We start from the raw sequence: 25,311 nt of genomic DNA, 5'->3' as shown, positions 1-25,311 counted from the left end.
ACTTTTTCTGCCTGTCTTGACAATGTCACTTACAAAAGGACCAGGCTAGTTTTGCTTATAGAAAGGCAACTTGTCAGGTATGTTCCCATGGTTACACCAGAACACTTCTGACAGGAACACTGTATGGCTGGGGATTTCTGGCTTTAACTCAGTGTTATCATCTGTTACTGTCTATATCCTGTTTGATACATAGGCTGCCCCTATTCCCGCAGAGGCCCCTTCAGCCCCAGGGTCCCTCTGACACACCCCCACCCGTCTCTGAGCACTTCCTTGCTTTCTGGCACAAGCTGTTCCAGCTCACCTTGCTCTCTCCCTGCCCTAGCCTTGCCATCAGACATTTCTCTGCAGAGCCCTAGTGATGGCACCTATTTTTACCACTAAGTGACAGTGTTTACTTTTCATAAGGCAGTAGACTAATAGGTTATTTTTAAAATGAATTTTCTGTTCGCAATATCTAGCCCATAAAATCGAGAACCCGGAGTCACTGTTATTAAACAATATTAAGCCTTTTCAATGCTGGGTGTTCCCTTGTGTTTCTCTACAGAGCTTTTTCCTACTACTGAGTAGAGACAGTTTATATAGCAAGTATTATCAATATAAACATTCTGCATGCTATATAACTAAAATACAGCTCATAATAGATTGTCTTGATCTATTTTTAGCAAAAAATCGGCAAAAGCTCCTTTTTTGTAGCTAACTATAAATAAGACTCCATGATCTCTTTATTTGATGAACTATCTAAAAGCCAAAAATTAGAGTAAATATTTGATTTCTTAACCAGGAAGTAGATGTTTTTGGAGATGTGCCAAGGGCTCTCCAAACACTAGGAAAAGCGTGCGCAAAGACCCACTGCAAAGGGAGCAAGGCAAGTTCAAAGGACTAAAAGAAACCCACTCTGAATGTAGTGGATAGACTAAGAGGGAAACACGAGAGGGAGGTCAGCCCGTAAAGAGCTGTTGTGAACTACAGTGAGAGCTTTTTTTTCTTTTCTTTTTGTTTAACTTGGGAGCGAACCAGCTAACCCACACACATGCAAAGGCCAGATCCCTGCTCTTCACTAGAAAGGGGGGGCAAGGACCAAAGCCACCAAACCAGCCGGATTCTAGTTCAGCCCTATCCAATGAGAGCAAAAAGAACAGCTGTTTGCTTTAACAAATTCAGAAGCAGGACTCTCTCGTTATGATAACTGCTGCACAGCTGAGAGAAAATAAAGTAACTGTGACTCGGGGGCAGAACTGGAAGGTGCAACGTGAAGTTCGTTCCGCAGCATGCCTGGAATGGGCCCAGCCGCCCTGGCAGAAAGCTGTCCCTGTGTTTGAAAGACATGCGAAGAGCTCATCTGGAGCGTAAGAAACGGATGCGCCTCGCGTTTTAAATATACAAAACACACGTAAAATCTCACTTCATGTATGCATGAAGGATGGTGACACAGGTTTAGAGCAAAGAGGGCTCTGCTCCCGCAAGCAGTCTGCTGAGTGTGGAGCCACAGGCTGCCCTCTAGTGGCCACTCAAGAAGCACCTCTTCAGAGAGAACAGGGCGCTAACAAACGGCCTGTGAAGAAACAGTGAGACTTTAGAAGGCAGCCCATCTTCACCCTGTGTTTCCCTATGCTTTTCTGTGTGCCATGCATAACGGACTTGCAGAAGCTGCAGAGTCAGCTACGATTCTAGCTCGCTTGGTCAGCCTTAAGTTTAACTTATCAGAAGTAATCATAAACCCATACATCAGGACAAGGTAATAAATAAAAAAACAGTCCAAGGAAGAGCTGTGTCTCCCCTGACTGTCAATCACAAGGGGGGGTGCAGCTGCTTTGTCTCCAGCCCTCACTTACACCGCCACTCGGTCCCAGACAGGCAGGTCCCGGGGAGGCCAAGCACGCAATTCCTCCAGATGGCATCAAGGAGACCAATTTTTGAATGCCCACGTGTAAGTCACATGTCGTCGTCACATAACCGTCCTGTTCGGAGATGCTACCAGAGACACCAGGAAGCAACAGAACCACGCCAGAACTATGGTTCCGAAAACTCATGGGCTTTATCTGGTACACTCACTGCACAGTAGCAATTTGTAACTTGAATTTTAACTAAATACACTGCTCTTGTCTGAATGATTGTCTCCCCAAAATGCTTATGCTGAAATCCCAGTCCTCCAGGTGACAGCACGCAGAGGAGGGACCTCTGGAAGGTGATTTAGGTCATGAGGACAGAGCCTTCATGTAAGCACTAGCCCCCTTATAAAAGAAGGCCAAGGGAGCTTGTTTGCATCTTTCAAAATCTAAGTATACAGGCAGAAGGCACCATCTAAAGAAACAAAAATGAGCCTCACCAGACACCTTGATTTTGGAGTCCATGGTCCCCAAGTACATGGGCAATAATACTCTGTTGTTTATAGGCCAAACAATGCAAAGGGAAGAAGGCATATACTAATGTACATAAACACAGGTTTTGTCACGCATATTAACTCCAGTGTGAGTCCAAAAGCTTTCAGTGGATAGTCAAATACAATTAAAACAAGCAAAAGAGAAAAATCCTTAAAGAAGTTGAGATAATTCAAAAGATGGAGTACTTTCTATCTTGAGAGCATATAATTACCCTCTCAGTTTTTGTGCATACTAGATACATATCCCTCACGAACACAGTACTTAACTTAATTAATTAAATTACCATGAGAGGTGTTATTGTTTTTGGATTTTTGGCCTGAATATTGTTTTTAAGCCCCTGCCCCTATTCAACTCTGTCTTGCTTTGGGGTTTTATTTTCCCAGGGAGCAGAGGTAACTAAAACATGAAGTTAAATTATTTTTGAACTAGAAAGAAATGTAAAAGTTATTCCAAATAACTATGTCCACATCATTGATGAGCAAGTCAATTTCAGAGTTCCATTTCACTGGGACAATGCAGATTCACTCATGCACAGGCTCATCGCTAAACCTTGAACTGCAAGGACCAAGCAGCAGCCACCTGTGACATCTGCCACCACCTGTGCCCCACAAAGTGGCAAGCAGTGTTCCCAACCTGGAATGCTGATGTACACCCCTTGCAGGAAACTATTTCTTCCACTCCCAGGACACATGGCCCTCAAAACACACAGGAAAAACCTGGCATCAGGTAACAGTCGCTTGTAGTGAACCAGCAGATGGAAGATCTTCCCTCTCTGTCACTTTACCTTCCAAATAAATATTAAAAAAGTTAAAAAAAAAAAAAAACCAGGATAGATATTACACCCTCTTAAGACAAATGGAAATAGGCCTGAAGAAATGTTGATGGTGCCCCCTCTGAAGCCTTGAAATAAAATCCTGAAATGGCCTTGCATTCATCATTCCAAGGACACACAAAAGAGCAGCCATCGCATGCTCCATTGGAAAAGCAACAAAGAAAAGCAATGAGGAAAATAATGAAAGAGTCAGTAGGCTGAAAATCGATCAGGAGATATTCCCCAACAAGACAAACCCAATTTGAAAGAGACTATAGAGAACTTAACCCTAAAATTCTAGAGCATGCGGACAGGGGAGTGAATCTGCAAAAGGACGGCTTGGCTTTTTCTTCAAACTCCTTTTTATGAAGAATCCGAAGTCATGGATTTCCTTCCCATCTCCACCACTTTCACAAGTCACACGGCCTCCTGAAGCCTCAGCTTCCTCATTTCTAAAATGTCCAGAACAAAGCCTGAACTGCCCTCTCCTCAGACAGCCAGGAGGCTCAAGTTTGAATCAACTATTAAAGCACAATGCAAATAAAGCATGATTAACCATGACAAATGGATAATACTATTATGCAAGCTGACAAATGCCAAAATTACTTAAATGAAACCATTTCAAACCCCAATTAATGCAATAAAAAACAAGATCCGTTATTCATAGTTAAAGTGAAAAGAAAAAAAAAGGTCATGCAAAGCACTTTAGATCAAAGCTCCTTTGCAAAGAATTACCACATCCCCTTCAGTACCAACTGAAATGTTCAGCGCCCTACCTCAAGCACAATCTTCATGGCCCACGACACAACACCCACTTATTTTCTGCAGTGAAACTTAGCATGCATGCACACACACACACACACACAGGCACAAAGCAAATACATAAAACCTCACTCTTTTCTTATTTGGGCCAGGTAACACAAATAGAATCTTTACTGTTATTATCATCACTAGCATTACTGTTGTAATGTAGTTCTAAATTTGTCCAAAGCTAAAATCAGAATATATATAAAACAGAAGACATCAGTGTTTTCACTTAAAAGTTATACATTACTCAATTTTTCCTCTCTAACTGTAAACCAGATGCCTTTGGTACTTAGGCTCTAAACCTGCACCAATCAATACAATCAGCCCTAGGCAGATGTGACTACTGAGCGGTTGAAACGTAATGAATACAAATAAGTGTAAGATGCACACCAGTTTTAAGGCTTACTATGAAAAAAGAATGCAAAATATCCCACTGCTTTTATAAAATATTATAGGTTAAAACAATAATATTTTAGCTATTTTTGGTTAAATATATTAAACCTAACCATACTTGATTCTTTTCCCATGTGGCTATTAGAGTATTTTAAATTACATATGTGGCTCACATACATGAGAAAACGTTATTTCATTTCTACTGGACAGCACTCTCTCTCAGTAAACTAACACACTCTGTCTCTGTAGACACACATATACACACAATATATATAGAAACCTAAATGGTTAAAATTCACCCATAAATTGTGTCCTCAAAATGGGTCTTGGTCTTTACATCTTCGGCCACAGGGGAAGTTTGCCCTGACCACCTGACTCCCTTCCATTCGGCCAGTCGCATCATGAGGTCCCAGAGGGGAAGGCAAGCCACTGGGGAGGGCAGGAATCCCCCTCCCCCACCGGTGCAGCCTCAGGACTTACTGTAGAGAAGTCATTCCTTTTAACCATTCCTGTAGAGTAAAATAACCCATGTTCTGTGCATCCAATTTCCAAGCAAGGACAAGCATAACTACCTGTTTAAAGAAAAGAAAGACAAAATCTCAGCAATCAGATACACTAACCTCTAACCAGTGCTTCTGTTCACAACTGCTGGCTCATGAAACATGCACAGGGAACTTCAAAGTGGGTTCTAGCTTGGGAACTATCTAAAAAGTTTGATTATACAATCTGCTGACAAGGGCTCAGAGAAATATGTGTTCTCACCATGCACGATGGGCAAAGTAAAAAGCCATTTACCTCTCCAGAGGGCAACTGTGCAGTGTCTATCAAAATTAGAACCAATTATTGACTTGGCAATTCCATTCACGGAAAGTTATCTTACAGATACATTTGCAAATGCACACAAGATGTATATTCAACTATATTCAATATAATACTACATGTAGTTATAAAAGATAGAAAATAACCAAATGTCCATTAATAAGAGACAAAGATTTGCTGAACACACTACACAAAAAGGAATATTACAACACCATTAAGACAAACCAAATGGACAAATACAGAATAATCTCCAAGATTTATTAACTGAAATAGCAAGGTACAGAACAGTATGTTAACAACAAGTGGGAGATATACAGTGGGGTTATAACACAAGTAGATTAAAGTAGATTAACGTTTGTGAATCCAACTATCCCCTGAGGGAAATCATTGTAAGATGACCCAACATTCCACTTTTTTTTTTTCCTCAAAGATTTATTTATTTATTTGGCAGTCAGAGTTACATAGAGAGAGAAGCAGAGGCAGAGAGAGAGAGCGAGAGGTCTTCCATCCGCTGGTTCACTCCCCACTTGGCTGTAACGGCCAGAGCTGAGGCAATCTGAAGCCAGAAGCCAGAAGCCAGGAGTTTCTTCTGGGTCTCCCATGCGGGTGTAGGAGCCCAAGGACTTGGGCAAGCTACTACTGCTTTCCCAGGCCATTGTAGAGAGCTGGATAAGAAGTGGAGCAGCTGGGACCCAAACCAGCGCCCACATGGGATGCCAACTCTGCAGGCAGCAGCTTTACTCGCCACACCACAGTGCCCGCCCTCCAACACGCCACTTAACCAGTACTTTGCTTGCAATGGGCTGAGGGTGAGTGGCAAGGCCCAATCACTCCTCAGTAGGGGTCAGGTCCGCAGTCCCACTCTCGCTTTTAGTCAATCTTCTGAAACTTTGCAGTGATCAGTAACCGCAACAACTCTGGTTCATGCCACTGCTCTATCACTTTTTTCACAGAGCTAATTTAGAGAAAAGAACATCACAGAGCACTGATGGTGAGTCATCATAAATACCCGAAGGTGTGAAGACGATTACATCTCAAACAGGCTCCACCTTCAAGCTATCCAAGGCCCTGCAAGGGACAGGGCTGAGGCCACCCATGACTGGGAGTCTTCCCTCTCACCCAACTCAGAGACCCAAGGAAAGGTGAGGAATAACTGAAAAGGACACAGTGGTCCTAAAAAGATAAACAAGAAGGGGGAGACCTGAGATCAGCATGCCACTCTGGGTTTGGCTATCTAAGGACAGTTATTCATACAAAAGGGATGCCCAAGTCCCAAACTGGATCAGGCATACACCGTTGATGGGCGCTAGGCATCTGTTGTAACAGAGAAGGGCAATGGGTAGAAATAGGTGATTTTGGCAAACAGTTGGCCAAGGACGAGGAAACTGTGTATTGAGCAGTGAGTTTGATTTCTTCACAAAGAACCAAGGCTTCACTTCCACTACTGGGTGACTTGTTCAAAACCACAGACCATTATCCGAGAACCCAAACAAGAAATACTGAGGCAAGAAGTCAAAGAGCCGGTATGTATCTCAAAAACTCCACAAGAGTACTGAGGGGGCTTGGAAGATCTGTTCTTGCATCTGCCTGCCAGCAACATAGTACATGGGCTAGGAACCTCTGGCTTTGACTAATCTAATGCAAAGCTTTCTCTTGATGCTCACTTCATAGTTTTCTACTTTGGAAATTATTAACTGAGAACCTACCAAATTTCTAGAACCAGGGTTGGCACTGTGTCCCAGCAGGTAAAGCTGCCGCCTGTGATGCCAGAATCCCACATGGGCACTGCATTGTGTCCTGGCTGCACGAATTCCAATCCAGCTCCCTACTAATGCACCTGGGAAAGCAGCAAAAATGGCCAAAGTGCTTGGGCCTCTGCACCCACGTGGGAGACCCAGAAGAAGCTCCTGGCTCCTACCTTCAGCCTGGCCCAGCCTTGGTCATTGCAGTCATCTGGGAAGCTTCAAATATTTATTTATTTATTTATTTATTTATTTGAAAGTCAGAGAGAGAGAGATATCTTCCATTTGCTGGTTCACTCCCCAAATGGCCATAACGGCTAAGGCTGGGCCAGGCCAAAGCCTGGATCAGGAGACCGGGATCAGGAGAGGAGCAGCTGGTACTTGAACCAGAGCCCATATGGGATACTGGCACTGCAGGAGGTGCTTTACCCAGTATGCCACAATGCTGGCCCCAGTAAATAAATCTTTTAAAAATAAATAAGAACTGGAGCCAGTGCTGTGGCGTAGCGGGTAAAGCCATCACCTACAGTGCCAATATCCCATATGGGCTCTGATTCAAGTCCCGGCTGCTCCACTTCCCATCCAACTCTCTGCTATGGCCTGGGAAAGCAATAGAAGACGGCCCAAGTCCTTGGGCTCCTGCACCCGCGAAGGAGACCCAGAAGAAGCTCCTGGCTCCTGGCTTCGGATTGGCCCAGCTCCGGCCATTGTGGCCATTTGGGGAGTGAACCAGTGGATGAAATACCTCTCTCTCTCTCTGCTTCTTCTTCTCTCTGTGTAACTCTGACTTTCAAATAAATAAATAAATCTTTTAAAATAAATAAGAACAAAAAATAAATTTCTAGTATCCTTTCATCAAAAAAATTTGTACTTATCATTTTTCCAAGCCATTAGGCTAGATAAAAAAAAATCACTCTGACAAGCAGTGACTGTTAAATCAGTTTAAAAATGATTAATAAATAAGTTAAAACTAGAGATCAGTAGGCTCTGAGAATTTAAAAAAAAAAAGAAAGGACTATACATTCTTCAAATTATTCACACATAAGTGGGTTTTCTCCTCATCTGCAGGTTTCTTGGAATTCTGACTCCTGTGTATCAATCTACTTAGGTGAACGTTATCCACATTTTCTAATGCAAACTACATGCCTTCCCAAACTACATCTCCATTTAACCCTCTATTGAAAAGACTGATAATCCTACACAAACACTTACGGAAGAAACAAAAACCCCAGTGAGGGTGTGGGAATATATACAAGCGCACGCCAAACACAGCTCCCCAGCTGAAGCTGAAGTCAACCTCCACAACAGCAAACAACCTTTGTACAAAGCACTTTCTCACCACTGACTAATGAGGACAGTAACCATTTCAATGAGGGATTTTGAATTTTAGACTTGAATTTTACAAGCCTGCTTGGATTTTGTAAGCTATAAATATCAGGTGAGGTGAAGGTTTTAAATACTTTTTAAGCACTTGCTCATCAACACCATATTTCACGGCCTGTTTTTCAAATGCTAGTGCCTCTAAAACGAGGATGTAGCCGCCCAGTCGAGGGCAAGGCAGAGTTTACTCAGCAACACCTTTTCTGTCTCAGTGATGATATAAAATAGCACAACTTTCATTGGTGGCATCTTGGAACAGAAGAACAGTAATAAACACTTGGAAGAATCGTCTGAATTTGGCCTTTTCATCTTGGATATGCTTCAACACTTCAAAACTGCTTCTCTTGCTACAGAAAGGACTCAGAGCGCCACAACAGAATATTAATGACCGTCATCGCCACCGCGTCCTGGTATCTGGGGTGAGGAACTTTGAAGAGCGATGCCTCCGCTCTTCTTCAGCTAGAATCAAGCCCTTCCAGACACCAGCCTGCCTTTTCCACCTCAGAATTAAACACTCAGCTGATCCCTGGCATACCTGCAGCCCAACCCTCACCATGCCAGCGCCTCACTGTCTGCCCCAGGCCCTGCTGCCTGCTGCCCTGATCTTACAGCTGATGACTATCCTCTGAGGAAAACCTCCAGAGCCCCTCAAGTCCAATTCCCACCCCTCTGGTGATGACCTGCAGAAAACACTCTGCAAGCAGGGCCTGGCTCCCAGCAGAAAATGAACTTTTCCCATGTCTACGGACTTGATCAGGTTTAATATTATTGACCCAGCTGTCCCCAAACCTTTACACCAATTTGAATAATTTATCAAGGTGTGATCTGGAACAGACTTAAATTTAAAAAAAAGGGGGGGAGGGCGGGTAGCCAGTGCTGCGGCATAGCAGTTAAAGCTGCCGCCTGCAATGCCAGCATCCCATATGGGCACCAGTTTGAGTCCTGGCTGTTCCTCTTCAACTCTCTGCTATGGCCTGGGAAAGCAGCAGAAGATTGCTCAAGTGCTTGGTCTCCTGCACCCATGTGGGAGACCTGGAAGAGGCTCCTGGCTCATGGCTTTGGATTGGTGCAGCTCCAGCTGTTGTGGCCATCTGGGGAGTGAACCAGTAGATGGAGGACCTCTCCTCTCTCTGCTTCAGCCTCTCTGTAACTACATTTCAAATAAATAAATGAATCTTTAAGAAAAATAAAAAAAAAAAAAAAGGAAGACAAAAACCACCCAATAAGTAAAAGACATTCTAAAGGCTCTTTGGAAAATCTGAAGTGTCATTTGGGGGTGGGAGAAGAGCTGTAGGTGACAAAGAACCAGAAATAGTAAAAAGTTTAAAAATAGTATGAAGCCTCATGTTCTAGTTCTCTTTCTTTCTTTCTTTCTTTCTTTTTTTTTTTTTAATTATTTGAAAGTCAGTTAGAGAGAGCGAGCGAGATCTTCCATTGCCAGTATACTCCCCAGATGGCCACAATGGCCAGGACTGGGCCAGGCTTTAGCCAGGAGCCAGGAGCATCATCCAGTTCTCCCATGTAGGTAGCAGGGGCCCAAACGTGTGGACCATCCTCCACTGCTTTTCCCAGGCCATTAGCAAGGAGCTGGATCGGAAGTGGAGCAGCCGACATGAACTAGTGTCCATATGAGGCCAGTATCAAAAGTGGAGGCTTTACTGGCTAAGCCACAACACCAGCTCCCCTACTTTTATTTTGTTTTATTTTTTATTTATTAATTGGAAAGGCAAATTTAAAGAGAAAAAGAGATAGAGAGATCTTCCATTTGCTGGTTCACTCCCCAGGTGGCCACAACAGGGGACCAGGCCAGACTGAAGCTACGAGCTTCTTCCAAATCTCCATACGGGTGGCAGGGGCCCGGACACTTGGGCCATCTTCTGATGCTTTTCTCAGGCCATTAGCAGAGAGCTGCATCAGCAGTGGAGCAGCTGGGACCCGAACCAATGCTGATATGGGATACTGGCATTGCAGGCAGCGGCTTTACCTGCTACACCACAATGCTGGCCAGTTTTCTTTAAAAGCATGACTTATATGCCTGGGCACCAGATGCCTCAGAAATAGACTGAATGAAGAGGATGATCTCTTCCAGTTCATAAATTCATTTAGGATCCAGGTCACAGTTGTTAAATTGGAGGCTAAAGCAAAATTAAACTGTAGTTACTGAGTCAAGACACATAAAAGCCTAATTTTTACTTAAGTGTTAGAAATGATGTGGGAACAAGGGAAAAATTAATATTCAATAACAACATGGAGCTAAGAATTAATCAAAAACAATTAATCATATAAAGTACTTTGAGCTTCTTAAAGAAAATATTTAGGGTTTATCCACCAAAAAGCAATTATTTTTTGAGCTAAATTCATTTGGAAGTGAAAGACCTGTGAAGAAGTCATAATTACAACCTACTCTAAGACTGTAATGTATCATTATTCAATGTCCTGCACTAACTATACAACAGAGGCAAAGGTGCACAGCACACAGTGACTCAGTCCCCCAGGTGACCTGTCACTGTTAGGACACATGCCCACACCACTTGTTAAACATCTAGTTTAATTACTGGGGCTAGCGCTGTGGCACAGCGGGTTAACACCCTGGCCTGCAATGCCAGCATCCCACATGGGTACCAGTTTGAGTCCTGGCTGTTACTCTTCAACTCTCTGCTATGGCCTGGGAAAGCAGTAGAAGATGGTCCAAGTCCTTGGGCTCCTGCACCCGCATGGGAGACCCAGAAGAAGCTCCTGGCTCCTGGCTTCGGATTGGCGCAATTGGTGCGGTCAATTGGGGAGTGAACCATCAGATGGAAGACCAATCTCTCTCTCTGCCTCTCCCTTCTCTGTATAACTCTGATTTTCAAATAAATAAATACATCTTTAAAAAAATTACTGTACCTTTGAGAGATAAGAAATTAAATGCGTGGGGTAGAGAATAGTTACAGTTACACCATAGCATTCACATGAAAAAGATTTACTTATAAATCAAAGTAGAATTGAAACTTATTTCTTAGATTGTGTCATAAAACCTAGCATACCATTACTTCTTTATGATTGCTTTTTTGTTAAGGGACAAAAAATTTCAGTGAGAAACATAAATGGTTCACTCAACTCAGTCAGACTTACATTTTCTGGTTCAACCCCAATGTCTTCACAAAATTTCTCCATGCCTTCAGGACCTACAACATCATCAGTACCTGCAATGAAATACATCTTCTATAAATTAAACCTAACCATGTCCACTATTCCTACTGTAGTAGTATAACACTGTCATGAAATAAGACTTCAAAGTCCTAACTTTTTGTGGAAGAAAGAAATCAGGTATAAATTGAAAAATAGTTTCAAATTTCAGTTTTATTTTACTGAAATAAAACTGTTCCCTGTACAATCCTTTAAATCGATTTATCACCAGGTCCTCAACCTTTGGAATAGGGTTCATATCATTTTGTTTAAAGATACCAAGTTCAATTCCAGCTCTATAAAGTAGCTTAAAGTTCTACTTTTATTTTCATAATAATTTCAATGCACACAATAATTTCTGGTAACACAGTAAAGAATCACACAGTGTTTCCTACACAGCTAATTGAGAAATAACATAAATATTTCTTTTACACAGAAACATTTGTTTAGTTCTTAGTAATAAATGCTCTTCTCTAGCTTTGGCTGCTTCCTCCAGAAAGAACTGTCCACATGTTCAGTCTTCAACCACTGCCATTTGGTTTCTCCTGCTTTGTTCTCTCCACTGAAAGTGTTCTTGCCAAGATCACCAATAATCCTCTGTCAAATCTAACCGACACAGTCAACCTTCATTTGCCTTCTCTGTGATATCTGAAAATGTGAAGTTCTTTCTTCACAAAACTGTGAAGCACCTTCTCTCATCGGGTTCTCCTCCTTCCTCTCTTCTTTCACTTCCTATGGGTTCCACTGATTCTCTCGTTAAATTTGATGAGCAGAGTTCCTTCCTTAAATTTCTTCTAGTCCATTCTATACACCCTGCAGGAAATCTCATCCACACCCAAGGTTCCAGGTACTGCCAGATCTCTGTCTAGCCCAGTCCTTCCCCCTTACTCTTGGACAGCTTCACGTCACCACCTGGCTGTCCCACCTCCTGTTTCACTGCCATAATTAAATGTATCTCTGCCCCACACTTCCTTCTCCAGTACTTCACATTCTCAAACACTGCTGCAGTGAGCTGAGCTAGTCATCTCCCCAGGCCAAGCCTGCTTATCCTCCTGTATTCTGTCTCAGCTGGTGGCGCCAACAGAAATAGAAACCTGGGAGTCATCTTGTATTCCTCCTCCCTTTTCCCACAATCAATCATCACGTGTACTGCCAATTCATCTTCTAAACATGACCTAATTGCACTTCTGCACCACCCTGGTTCAGGATTTATTCTCTCACAGAAGTCTCCCTGGAATCTCCCAATGCCATAGCCTTTCCCCACAACTCCCACTCAAACCCATCCTGCACACAGCCCTCCAGGAGGCCTAGCTCAAACACAGTTCCCACGTTGGCTTGAACTCCTTCAGTGGCTCCCTATGCCTAAAGATAAACTGTAACTCTGTGGCACATCAAATAAGCCTCTGTATGATCTAGTGCCTTCCTTCCCTTTAAGTCTCATATCCTTCCACACACAAAACATGTTTCCCAGTTTCTTTAGAACAAATGAATCAATGAATCTACAGATACTGCTGAATAAATAAAAATAAGCCCAAGGAACACCTGCTTGCCTGTGGTTTCACTCTACCCCATGTCCTGACATGTACCTACCACCACCCTACTCTTGCTGGCTCAGCCCATCTTCCCTCCCCGGCCCCAGTCAGCCCTGGCAAATTCATCCAATGTTTATCCCTGAGATCACACAGGCCATCCTTCCAATCCTCCCACCTGCTGAGCCTGGGTCAGGCAGTCCTGGGGACCAGCTCCAAGCAACACTAGGAATGGTTCTCTTAACACTGAGCCCACTGTTTTCAAAGTCCCAGCCCCTCTGTGGTTCTCTCTGACCTCCTCAAGAGCAAAAGCTATTTTATTCCTTTTACAATTTCAGCATACCAGCAATAAAAGTTTATTTAACAAATAAATGAATACTAGAATAAAGCAATCACTTGACAATCCTCCCATAGCCTCTAGATCCAGCAAGTTGCCAAATCTGGCAGAACCCATCATTTGTTCAGATACCATTAATAGACACATCCTGGAGCTATGCACTGTGTCGGTTGCTTCAATACAAAGACCCTTGCCCTCCATGAAGGCAGACAAGGTGTAGGGGTAATTTCAATATAAAGTAATAACTAGATTACAAAAAAAAAAAAAAAAAAAAAAGTACCAGCTGTCCTCAACAAAGGTCAGTCTTCTCAGGATTACCACCAATGTTCACCACCAAGAGTGCTTGTTGTAAAGTCTTGTCACGTCTGTGCTTCCAAGCTGTCCCTCTCCACATCCCCTCCAAAGTTCAGACTCAGGCCCTTCCTCATATTCTGGCCAAAGCAAGGACTTTTCCTCCATGACATCATTTTCCTTTTAATCACAAATGTGCAAGTCTGATACAGAATGTTTTGTTTCAGATTAAGTTCTTTCAAACCTTTTCATGGGGTTTTTCTTTCCCCCAACTCTATCTTTTTTTCTGTTTTCTTAATTTTCTCAATTACTGGGGAGAAATCAAATGAAACGAATTTTAACTTAGGGGTTTTGTACATTAATATACAAACATGATACAAAATTACTCTTGGAGGTGGAAATAAAAATACTTAAAAAAGTAAATTTTCCCTTTACCTTCTCCCTTCTCCCTGGAGACAAAAATCAGTTGTCTACAGCATTCCACATGCACGGATTATATATATATATTCAACGTCTCTACATTTTTCCAGGCAATTCTCTTTGGCTTTCCAGAGATTCAGTAATTTAATGTCATCATCAATGAACGATGTTTTTTGCCTCCTCACATCCAATATTTATGCCCCCATTCCTTTCTCTTATCTAACAGCACTGGCTAGCTAGCAGCTTCCAAAACAATTGCAAGTAACAGTAGTGAGAATCAGAGTACGTAACCCATTCCTGATGTAAATGAGAATACACTTACCATTTTGTCATTTCCTATATCACCAGCTTTGGGTTTGAGAGTGCAAATATGTGTGCGCTCATGTATGTATTATGCACATTTTTCAAATAGAGAAGATACAGAGTAAAATAGTTAAAAAAAAAAAAAAAGCAAGCCTCCTTCTCCCTTTCTTTACCAGTCTGGCATATATCCTTTCAAACCTTTTTGCTATATATTTTTTTGTTTTTGTTTGCATGCATTTATGTAAGTTCAAATACACAACAAAATACAAGTTTTAAACTTGTTTATCTACACACATGGATTCATGCTGTACCTATAAATCCACACTTTGCTTTTCCCACTGACGTGCCTGGGAATCCTCCTGTGAGAGTAGCTGTATATCTACTTTGCTTGTGCTGGTAAATAATTTTTTTTTTTTTTAAACAGGCAGAGTTAGACAGAGAGAGAGAGACAGAGAGAAAGGTCTTCCTTCCGTTGGTTCACCCCCCAATTGGCTGCCACAGCTGGCGCACAAGCCGATCCAAAGCCAGGAGCCAGGTACTTATCCTGGTCTCCCATGCGGGTGCAGAGCCCAAGCACTTGGGCCATCCTCCACTGCCTTCCCGGGCCACAGCAGAGAGCTGGCCTGGAAGAGGGGCAACCGGAACAGAATCCGGCGCCCCAACCGGGACTAGAACCCAGGGTGCCGGCGCCACAGGCAGAGGATTAGCCTAGTGAGCCACAGCACCAGGCGGTCAATACTTTTTATAAGACGTATGAGTGTGTATCCATACGTGTCATAGTTCTTTCCACCATTCCACCACTGTAAAGTATTTAAACTGTGAGATTAAATAACTATTCTGATTAGGAAACAGCCTCTATTCCTATTTTGTTCAGAGGTTTTTTTTTGTTTTTTTTTTTTTTTTTTTTTGACAGGCAGAGTGGACAGTGAGAGAGAGAGACAGAGAGAGAAAGGTCTTCCTTTGCCGTTGGTTCACCCTCCAATGGCCGCCGCTGCAGCCGGCGCACCGCGCTGATCCGATGGCAGGAGCCAGGAGCCAGGTGCTTTTCCTGGTCTCCCATGGGGTGCAGGGCCCAAGCACCTGGGCCATCCTCCACTGCACTCCCTGGCCATAGCAGAGAGCTGGCCTGGAAGAGGGGCAACCGGGACAGAATCTGGCGCCCCAACCGGGACTAGAACCCGGTGTGCCGGCGCCGCAAGGTGGAGGATTAGCCTATTGAGCCACGGCGCCGGCTCAGAGGTTTTTTTTAAGAGCAGATTTTTTTTTTTTTTTTTGGGTATCTGCCTTCATGGAGATGACTGCATAGACCTGGGGGGAAGAGTTACTTTATAATTCTTTTTCAATTTCTTTACTTTCTATTTTTCCTGATTTAAAGAATATTTTCAGGCATTTAGCTAGCAGTTAAAACACCTGCATCCTGGCCGGCGCCGCGGCTCACTAGGCTAATCCTCCATCTGCGGCGCCGGCACCCCGGGTTCTAGTCCCGGTCGGGGCGCCGGATTCTGTCCTGGTTGCCCCTCTTCCAGGCCAGCTCTCTGCTGTAGCCAAGGAGTGCAGTGGAGGATGGCCCAAGTGCTTGGGCCCTGCACCCCATGGGAGACCAGGATAAGTACCTGGCTCCTGCCATCGGATCAGCGCGGTGCACCGGCCGCAGCGCGCCAGCTGCAGCAGCCATTGGAGGGTGAACCAATGGCAAAAGGAAGGCCTTTCTCTCTGTCTTTGTCTCTCTCTCTCACTGTCCACTCTGCCTGTCAAAAAAAAAACAAAAACAAAAAAAAAAACACCTGCATCCTACAACGGAGTTCTTGAGTTCAATTACAGACTCTAGCTCCTGACTCCAGTGAGAGGGAGACAGAGAGGTCTTCCTTCCGTTGGTTCACTCCCCAAATAGCTGCCACAGCTGGAGCTGCACCGATCCGATGCCAAGAGCCAGGAGATTCTTACAGGTCTCCCATGCGGGTGCAGGGGCCCAAGCACTTGGGCCATCTTCTACTGCTTTTCCAGGCCATAGAAGAGAGCTGGATTGGAAGAGAGCAACCGAGACATGAACCAGCATCCAATTGGGATGCCAGCACCACATGCAGAGGCTTAGCTCACTATGTCACAGTGCTGGCCCTGCGGTGTCTTTTTTTTTTTTTTTTTTTTTTTTTTTTTTTTTTTTGACAGGCAGAGTGGACAGTGAGAGAGAAAGAGAGAGAGAGAGACAAAGGTCTTCCTTTTTGCCGTTGGTTCACCCTCCAATGGCCACCGCGGCCAGCGCGCTGAGCTGATCCGAAGGCAGGAGCCAGGTGCTTCTCCTGGTCTCCCATGCGGGTGCAGAGCCCAAGCACCTGGGCCATCCTCCACTGCACTCCCTGGCCACAGCAGAGAGCTGGCCTGGAAGAGGGGCAACCGGGACAGAATCCCGCGCCCCGACTGGGACTAGAACCTGGTGTGCCGGCACCGCATGGCCGAGGATTAGCCTATTGAGCCACGGTGCCGGCCTCCTGCGGTGTCTTTTAAAAAGCTAGATTTGGAGCCAGAGCTGTGGTACAGTAGGTTAATCCTTCACCTGCGACGCCAACATCCCATATGGGCGCTAGTTCTAGTCCCAGTTGCTCCTCTTTCGATCCAGCTCTCTGCTATGGCCTGGGAAAGCAGTCGAAGATGGCCCAAGTGCATGGGCCCCTGCACCCTCATGGGAGAACTGGAAGAGGCTCCTGGGTATAATAAGCCAGGTTATTCCCTAGCTTATTATTGTAGATAGAAACTTTTTTAGCCATTAGCCAGTGGCATCATTATCTTGCCTGACAAAAGTTATCTTAATTCTACAGGTGAATTGATAAATTATGGGTAAAATATAACCACGATTCCAATGAACATTATGATTAGAGTGAGATTTAGATGTGGGAAATAAAAATAAAATAGAAGGATTATGGATCTCTCTTAAACATGTTTATTGACAAACTATAATATATTTAGGTTAAAATATTCTTTTGGCAGTCATGGCTTTACAAATTCTCTCCTGAAATGCAGCTTTTTTTTTTTAAATATTTTATTTATTTGAGAGATAGAGTTACAGACTGTGAGACGGAGAGACAGAAAGGTCTTCCATCCACTGGTTCACTCCCCAAATGGCTGCAATGGCCGGAGCTGGGCTGATTCAGATTTATGAGTTTTGGTTAACTCTGAAAAATCAGTGTTGGCACCTACCTGTGTATATGGGTACTTCAAAGAGTTCACAAGAAATGCAATTAAAAATATTCATTTGGTACAAAGTATTCTCAAATCCATGCACAATTTTCACATAATATACTTTTTTCCACCAACTTTTTTGAATGCCCTTGTATTTGATTTAATTCTGTGCTCTTAGATATATTTCAGAAAGGGAAGTTTCTTGATAAATGATTTATATAAAACTGGTTCTTTCAATTCAAGTGAAAATAAATGAGATTCCAGTTTCAGATGGAGTGGTTTAAACAGCACACACTCCCGCCACCCTCCAGCCAATTCTAAAGTCACAGACAACTTTAGTGCAAACAGGACTAAACCTACAGCCTCTTCGAACAGGAGGAAGAGCTTCTAGTGGAAGGGGCTATTTATTTAAATTCTGAGAACCCGATATTGAGCTTTTTTTTTTCAAAAAAAAAAAAAAGAAGAAAAGCTGCTTCTTGGATGTACCAAGAACAGCTCAAGTTACCTGGCCAGACAGAAACTGGGAGGAGTGGGCCGCAGGAGGCATGAAAATCAGAGGGCAGGGGCCGGCGCCGCAGCTCACTAGGCTAATCCTCCGCCTAGCGGCGCCGGCACACCGGGTTCTAGTCCCGGTTGGGGCACCGGATTCTGTCCCGGTTGCCCCTCTTCCAGGCCAGCCCTCTGCTGTGGCCAGGGAGTGCAGTGGAGGATGGCCCAGGTGCTTGGGCCCTGCACCCCATGGGAGACCAGGAAAAGCACCTGGCTCCTGGCTCCTGCCATCGGATCAGCGCGGTGCGCCGGCCGCAGCGCGCCGGCCGCGGCGGCCATTGGAGGGTGAACCAACGGCAAAGGAAGACCTTTCTCTCTGTCTCTCTCTCTCTCACTGTCCACTCTGCCTGTCAAAAAAAGAAAAAAAAAGAAAAAAAAAAAAAAAAAAAAGAAAATCAGAGGGCAGGTGAGAAGTGGAGCTGAGAACTCAAAAAAGGGCCAAGGGGCTATCCACGGGAAACAACAGCGTGCCTGGGCCCTGGCCGTCCCACATTCCACCAGGTTTTCAGACTGGGAGTCAGTTTATCTACTGCCCAAGTCAGCTGGCTCTCTCCTGGGGAAAATGAACACAGCCTGGGCACTAAGGGCCGCTCACAGTAACAAGGGGAGCTATAGCCTCACAACCGACACCCACAAACTTATCCTACAACACCATCTCTCGCTCATCCCAGTGCTTCTCACAAATCACTTTCCTGGAGCAATTCTGACCTTGTGCTTTCAATTTATGAGGTTGTTGGGACTCAAAGTGAAAGCAGGTGCCAACCAGTGCCTTCAGTTACTTCCAATTTCAAGCCATTTTCCCCACTGATAAGACACAAGAAAAGAAGCAAAATCAGAAGGTGGGAGGGGTGCGAACTAGGGATAGCCACATGTGTACATTCTTCCTGCAGGGAGGAACCACAAGGAATCACTCAGCAGGAATCCTTGTGAACCCAAATCATATGGCTTAACCTTCACTCCCAAAATATCACCTTTTGGAAGCCAGAAAAAGGCAAATAAGCAGGAAAATTTATGTTTGCTTATAAAGGAAGACATCCCCCCCCCCCCAAAAATCAAAGTACCTATGCTAATGGGTTTTTCTTTTAAATTTCTTTTCTACAATATATTTTCATAACACGAAATGTGAATCACTGCAGGAAAGCAATGATCTCCATAATCAAAGTAACAGGAATATGAGAAAACTCTTCATTCATTCAGCATCCACAGAGCGAGCCCCTCCCCAGCAGTGTCAACCACCTTCACCAGGACAACAAAATGCATTCAAGAAAAGATACTTCTAATAAAGTAAGCAGAGAAACAGACAAACTTTAAGGCTGTGTGTCTGCCTGTGTCCATGCCCAGTGAACCAAATAAAGTAACAAAGGAGAATTCACTAGAAAGATACTGGGGTGGCTCACAAAAATCCATAGTAGTAAAGGATCAGGACTAGATCCTTCCCAGTCCACCTCCTGAAGAGAATAGCACTCTCCTCCCAGCATCATTCTCAAAATTCCCAGGAAGTCTTTGTGATTGGCGTGGTCTAGGTTACCTGCCAGCTAGCCAATCTCTGTGGCCAAGGGGGCAAGGCTCCTATCACACAAAAGTAGTAGGGGGAGGGGTGAAAGGGCTTTTCGGGCCACAAGGGGAAATCCTCATGCTGATTCACAATAAATGGAGATCAAAATAAGTTATGAGGGGGCTGGCGCTGTGGTGTAGTGGGCTAGGCTTCTGCCTGCAGAGCCGGCATCCCATATAGGTGCCAGTTCTAGTCCTGGCTGCCCCTCTCTGATCCAGCGCCCTGCTTATGGCCTATGAAAGCAGTGGATAGATGGCCCAGGTGCTTCAGCCCCTGCACTTGCATTGGAGACCTAGAGAAAGCTCCTGGCTCCTGGCTTTGGATCAGCTCAGCTCCAGCTGTTGCGGTCATTTGGGGAGTGAACCAGCAAGTGGAAGACCTTTTTCTCTGTCTCTCCCTCTCTCTGTAACTCTACCTCTCAGATAAATAAATAAAATACTAAAAAAAAAAAAGTATGAACAATGTCCTATGGGAGTACAAAGAAGGCTATTAACCTAACCATGGGCTTAAAACATAGAGATTTGTCAGATGAAAAGTGGAGAAACGTTGGCCTGGCAAAAAGACAGCAAGTTACTTGTCATTCATCCTGCATTTAGCGGCGATGTGCAGAATTATTAGGGAATGATTTGCATTATCTGTGTAGTTTATTTACTTGTCTTAAGAACACAACAGGGGCCACAGGTACCTGGTCTGGAGCAGAGACTGATGACAAGAAAATTGGTTCAATGGCTGTTGGAAGAGTCAAGTTGACAGATTACGAAACAGCCTGAATTAAGATGAGGGAGAAGAAGGCTAACAGAGCCTTCAGCTCAAACAGGCCCGAAATTATTTTTTAATACCACACATGGTGACAAAAATAAACAAGTCCTAGATTATGAAGATGTTATATTATTTAACCAATTATGGTAAGTTATAAAAATGAGACTGAATTTAAGACATTTTAAACAACAAAATATTTTCTGCCAAATGATCTTTCAAAATAGACACTTAGTATAAAGAAATTTCATGGCACTACATTAAAGTTCAAAGCAGCAAAGCTTACACGTTTCCTAGCAATCAAAAGTATTTCTTCCAAGTACATTTCATCTGTTCAGCTCCCTTATAGTGTTCTGAATTCTTCGGCTTAGCTGCTGACTATAAATAGGACATTCAGTGATTTGTTTCAACTATGTCCCTCCCTCCCTCTCTCTCCAACAGAGACACCTACACAAACACACACACATACACACACTGTATTTGAAAAGTACATCTTTAAGTTTTTTAATCCCCTCTAAAATATTTCTTATTTTCATACAGATCAGGCAAAGATGGAGTCAATGATTACCTACCTGCGTATTCATAGAACCACTCTAAGCACCTTTTACTTGAAAAGGCTTCTTCCTCAGTCTTTATTCTAGTTGAATCATATTTTCTATACATGCTAGAAATTGAAAAGCAGTTGTAAGTTATTTTAAGTAAAGATACTGAATTGTTTCAAATAGCAGGTACTTTTTATTCTTTTACTGAAACCACACATTTATTTAATCAGTACTTCAATATATTTTTAACATCCTACTTCCCTCATTAGCAAGCTTCAACCCATATAACTACAGTGCTTAAAAACAGCAATACCTTAATAAAGAATTAAATAGCAACCACATACTTCCTGTTCTTCTCTGGTTAACAAATAATCACTCAAAACTGAATAGAACAGGTATTCAATATGTGCAACTAACTGCAGAATGCTAGTGAGATACAGCAAGAAATGTCAAGGGCACTGTCTTCAACTGTCCACCCTAAAGATCACTTATGCCTCTCCATGAAGTTCTCCTGACGTCTGCGTTATTACAAAGTCAAGATGGGCACAGAGCAGTCTAAGGAACAATCTGTCAGTATCAAGATAACCCATGAGGGGCCAGCATTGTGGTGTAGCAGGTAAAGCCACTGTCTGCGATGCTAGCATCCTATATGGACACCGTTTTGTGTCCTGGCAGCTTCTCTTCCAATCCAGTTCCTTGCCAATGGCCTGGGAAAAGCAGTGGAAGATGGCCCAAGTCTTTGGGCTTCTGCTACCCCATCAGGGAGACCTGGATGAAGTTCCTGGCTCCTGGCTTCAGCCTGGCCCAGCCTTGGCCATTGAGGCCATTTAGGAAGTGAAACAGTGGATGGAAAATTGTCTCTCTCTCCCCGCCCCTGCCCCCATAGCTCTAACTTTAAAATAAATAAATCTTAAAAAATAATAATAAACAAAGATAATCCATAAGAACATGAAGCAAATAAAAAGGAACATCAACTTATGGCCAAGCTTCCAGGAAGAAAATAAACTCTGGCATAAGGTTAATGACAGAAAGCCTTCGTATGGTTTCTTAATCTCAGTTTTAAAACCTTAGAAAAGAGAAGTATGGAAAACCCTGGCTCTTGCTGTTGCCTTAAAACTCTATAGAGTATGCACAAGCCCAGCAAATGTTGCACAACTGAATCACAAAGTAGAGCAATTCCACGACCTTCTGCAGGAATTCCTACCTTACTAACAACCAGGGGCTGAGCACTGAGATAGCCCCTGCATAGAAAGGGGGGAGGAGGCAGAAGCATTAAAATAATGGGTTGGATATAAAAATTATGAGTGTATACATTATATATCCCTTATTGATATGTAAACTAGTAATGTATATAATGACTTATACAGTTTTTATTTATATAGAACATAATATAAATATCACATATAATTCTTTTTTTCCTAATCAAACATTTATTCACAACCTACACATACACCAAATTATCTGCATATGTCTCTGATTAAAGATTCCAGTGGTTTTTTTTTAAACCCTCCATGGAAGACATTTTCATAGCTTTAATTTTTATTTGTTTATTTATTTTATTTACTTGAGAGACACAGAGAGATCAGGTATCCACTGGCTCACTCCCCAAATGTCCACAACAGCCAGAGCTGGGCCAGGCCAAAGCTGGGAGCTTAGAACTCAATCTAGTCTTTCACATAGGTAGCAGGGACCCAGACACTTAAGCCATCACCTGCTGCCTCCCAGGGTGTGTATTCACTGGAAGCTGGAATAGAGAGCAGAGCTGAGACTCAAAACCCTGCCACTCCTGTATGGGATACAGGCATCCCAAACAGTATCCTAACTGCTACACCAAACACCCAACCCTAGATTCTGGATTTTAACACCAAAAAAGAACATGGCTATAGGTATTAAGTTAATGAACCCAGAAACCACCAGGTGTGTATTTCTCTTACAAAAGGCAATTGTACTACTGGAAACAAGGGTGGGTACTGGCCAAAGGGTCCAAACAAACATGCCCCACCCCAGGGGCCCTGATATCCCTATCTCAGCTCAAAGCCTGTAAATGGTCAATAATGTGGAGACCTATGTACGACACTACAATATCTGAATTACTTAAAAACAGTCTACACAAAAAACCACTGACACCATACAATGGAATACCATCCAGCAAATAAAAGGAATGAAATATTCATATTTGCTATTACACTGGTGTGCCTCAAAAACATCATGTTAATTGAAAGAAACAAGGCCTAAAAGACCATGTATAGGAAATTTTCGCAAAAGGCAAATCTGTAGAGACAAAAAGTAGACTACTGGTTGCCTAGGGCTGGGGCTGGGAACAGGAAGTGACTGTGAACAGGCATCAGGAATCTGATTGAGACCATGGACATGTTCTAGAATTGGCGTGCAGTGAACATATCTAAACATATAAACATATCATAAACATATCTAAAGTAAACAAATCAACAGGCCTTTGGAGTTACCAAAATTAAGAGTTCACTTGTCTGAAAGAGAAGTGGTTTAAACACCTTTGGTTCCTATCAATTCTCACCTATACGAGAATAAACCTGAACTTTACTGGTATTCCAAGCACATGTAGAGCACTCAGTATAAGAAACTCTCTCCATCTCTGTCACCATATTTATTGAGCCCCCTGAAAGAACAGAGACAAATTTCTCACCAGGCACAGATAGCAAGGTTTTAAAAGAAATCAACTCTGTCCCAGTTTTGGTGGATCAATGGATTGCAGCAAAACTTTAATGTCTGAGAACTCAAATTATTTAATTTGTTTTTACATTTTATAAACCCGATATAAAATGAGCATCATTAAAAATTACACCTTGAATGTCTGCCTGGCAGAACTAAAACAAACCCCAGTTGGCATTTGCACACTTGGAAGACCCACACTGGAGACACACATCCCCCACCTCACAAGTCATCAACTCTGACCTACTGTCTCGGCACCATACCTATCATGTCTACTTTTCTTGGCAGATAGATCATCTCCAGAGGCAGGTCTTCTCTTTTTCCTTGGTGGCATCACTTTATTAAAGCAGTCCGAAGAACTGCAAGATCGCAGATTTCCTACAAAATAAATTCAAAGTGCAAAGAATTAAGGTATGCCACATCATAACACTTCCAAAGTCTATTACTGCTAAGTTTAAAAATTGCCATGGCTTGTAAAAGGTTTAGATGTTATCTGCAAATGCTACAAAGAAATAAAATGGCTTTTAGTTCCTTTTTGAAAAATGTTATAGTCAAGAAATAAACCTGACAATGACAAGTTCATTTTTTCCACTGCCTCAAATCATACCAGAAATAAAAGTGGCCACAATTTTATTTACTCTCCAAAAAACCCTGATATAAGTAATCTAAGCTTTCCGCTTCTCTTACTGTCCATGTTCCTTCAACAGAAATTGTGCTGCTATTTCATTTATGTACTTCATGAGGCAAGGTCAGCTCAAGCAGTAACCCTGACTCTGAAATACATACAACCACATCAATCCCAACACTTCTATGCTTCAAGGGATAGCTGATAAAATACAGGATTTGGATTTTGGTGACAGAAATCTGACATGACCTTAAACAAAACTTCCACAACAATTTTATGTGTTTGTTTCTATTACTTGAAGACGATCCTGCCACTTATAGTCACGGTTTTCAATCAAGAAGCTTGATTGTGGCAGGAAATACTAAAATACAATAGCAACAGACAATAATAACACTGAACACTTACCAAGTCCTTGCTGTAAAACAAGCCCTGCTCTTACCTTGCACGTATTAGCTCGTTTAAGCTCACAACAAGCCTCTGAAGAAAGAACCGCTAGGGCCTCATGCAAGCCAGAAAACAGAGGCAGAGACAGGTTAAGTGGCAAAATTGGGTTTCCTATCCAGGCAGCCTCACTTCAGACAAACCATTATAAATCACAAGATAATCATGAGATAATTAAAATATCCCATTCTTGGCAACAGTGCTATTAAATATGCCATTGGGTTCACACAATAACATGGAATGACAAGCAGGGCAAAGATTATCTCTACTTAACAGGAGAAACTAAGACTTAGGCATTCAAGTGATTTTCCAAGGTCTCAGAAGTCAGAAGTGGTGAACTGGACCCCAAGGTCTGCTCCTGTTAGGTGCTCGGTGAAGGCCCTCTGCGCACACTGAGCCAAGTGGACAGACAGACAGCGTAAGGGTGCTAGGGTTGCAACGACCTGCCATCAGTGAGCTCCAGCTCCTCGTGCAACTATGTGACTCAATCACTAACCCATTCTGGGTTTCTCATTCATCATTTGAAGAATGAGAACTGTGACATCTACCTCCCAAGATTTTTATGAAAACATCCATTCAGTAAGCGCCCAGGTGCCAAGT

General features: G+C 43.1%; 1 protein-coding gene across 13 annotated transcripts in view; it reads right to left on the bottom strand.

The window, feature by feature from the left end:
* Positions 1-25,311, bottom strand: part of DCUN1D4 (defective in cullin neddylation 1 domain containing 4) — a 74,587-nt gene that overhangs the window by 16,406 nt on the left and 32,870 nt on the right. For all 13 annotated transcript variants that reach the window (XR_016228887.1, XR_016228886.1, XR_016228885.1 and 10 more), the window contains exons 4-7: positions 23,909-24,023; positions 20,988-21,079; positions 11,448-11,518; positions 4,873-4,964 (exon numbers count right to left, since the gene is read on the bottom strand). Coding sequence is in view for 9 of the 13 variants with exons in the window: in XM_051831598.3 (XP_051687558.1) it covers positions 4,873-4,964; positions 11,448-11,518; positions 20,988-21,079; positions 23,909-24,023 (370 nt within the window). In the remaining 4 variants the exon portion in view is untranslated. The remainder of the gene's footprint in view (positions 1-4,872; positions 4,965-11,447; positions 11,519-20,987; positions 21,080-23,908; positions 24,024-25,311) is intronic.

The sequence above is a fragment of the Oryctolagus cuniculus genome, chromosome 2 (genome assembly GCF_051225735.1).
Source record: "Oryctolagus cuniculus isolate XC-2025 breed Fujian yellow rabbit chromosome 2, ASM5122573v1, whole genome shotgun sequence".
Lineage (NCBI taxonomy): Eukaryota > Metazoa > Chordata > Mammalia > Lagomorpha > Leporidae > Oryctolagus > Oryctolagus cuniculus.
This window is presented reverse-complemented; position numbering and strand designations above follow the sequence as displayed.